Genomic DNA, 1,021 nt, shown 5'->3' on the forward strand with positions numbered 1-1,021 from the left:
ATGCTGGCTGATAACCTGCTGAAGACGGACACTGTGGAGGAGATCACCGACAACATCCGTGAGTAGATGTTATGTTAATTAATTAATTACATTTTATTTTACCTTTATTTAAATAGGCAAGTCAGTTAAGAACAAATTCTTATTTTCAATGACGGCCTAGGAACAGTGGATTAGCTGCCTGTTCAGGGGCAGAACGACAGATTTGTACCATGTCAGCTCGGGGGATTTGAACTTGCAACCTTCCGGTTACTAGTCCAACGCTCTAACCACTAGACTACTGTTACCACGGTAATTTTATTATATTTTGAAGCCTGCTACTCTACAGAACACTACCGACGACATCCGGGATTTGATTAGATGTTTGATGTAACCAGGAAGTCTTGTTGAGAACTGGCTAAGAGAGTTGGACAAGAGGCATCATTCATGCTTGTCGCAAAAGGTTGAATCCTAACTTCACTGTATATTAGATGTAATTATTAAGTGTTTATTGTCAGTAGGTAGTTATCCCTACACTCCTAGGAGAAAATGGTTCCAAAAGGGTTTTATTGACTGTCCCCGTAGGAGAACCCTTTTTGGTTCCGGGTAGAACCCTTTTTGGTTCCGGGTAGAACCCTTTTTAGTTCCGGGTCGAGTGCTTTTGAGTTCCATGTAAAACCCTTTCCACAGAGGTTTCTACATGGAACTCAGAAAGGTTCTACTTGGAACCAAAAAGGTTCTACCTGGAACCCAAGAAAGGTTATTCAAAGGGTTCTCCTAAGGGGACAGCCCGAAGCAGCCGTTTAGTGTAGATAACATTGAACTTCCAATCTTTGACTCTTAATTAGTTTTATCGAAAGCAGGGTAATTATATATCCTTCATGAGTTTACAGCACTCTGGGCAATATTTGTATTTTTTTATTTAACCTTTATTTAACCAGGCAAGTCAGTTGAGAACAAATTCTTATTTACAATTACGGCCAAACACGGAAAACACTGAGCCACTCGGGAGGCCATACATGTGAATAATATCATACATGTGGAT

The 1,021-nt window shown here is 40.3% G+C and overlaps 1 protein-coding gene across 1 annotated transcript in view; it reads left to right on the top strand.

The window, feature by feature from the left end:
* Window positions 1-66, top strand: part of LOC116366881 (adhesion G protein-coupled receptor L3-like) — a gene marked incomplete at its 5' end in the record, with an annotated part of 34,542 nt that extends 34,476 nt beyond the window's left edge. The window contains one exon of the mRNA XM_031818743.1: window positions 1-66. This exon is cut by the window's left edge and continues 126 nt beyond it. Within this exon, the coding sequence (XP_031674603.1) occupies window positions 1-66 (66 nt within the window).
* Window positions 67-1,021: the final 955 nt, after the last annotated feature.

This window comes from Oncorhynchus kisutch, unplaced genomic scaffold (genome assembly GCF_002021735.2).
Source record: "Oncorhynchus kisutch isolate 150728-3 unplaced genomic scaffold, Okis_V2 scaffold1595, whole genome shotgun sequence".
Classification (NCBI taxonomy): domain Eukaryota; kingdom Metazoa; phylum Chordata; class Actinopteri; order Salmoniformes; family Salmonidae; genus Oncorhynchus; species Oncorhynchus kisutch.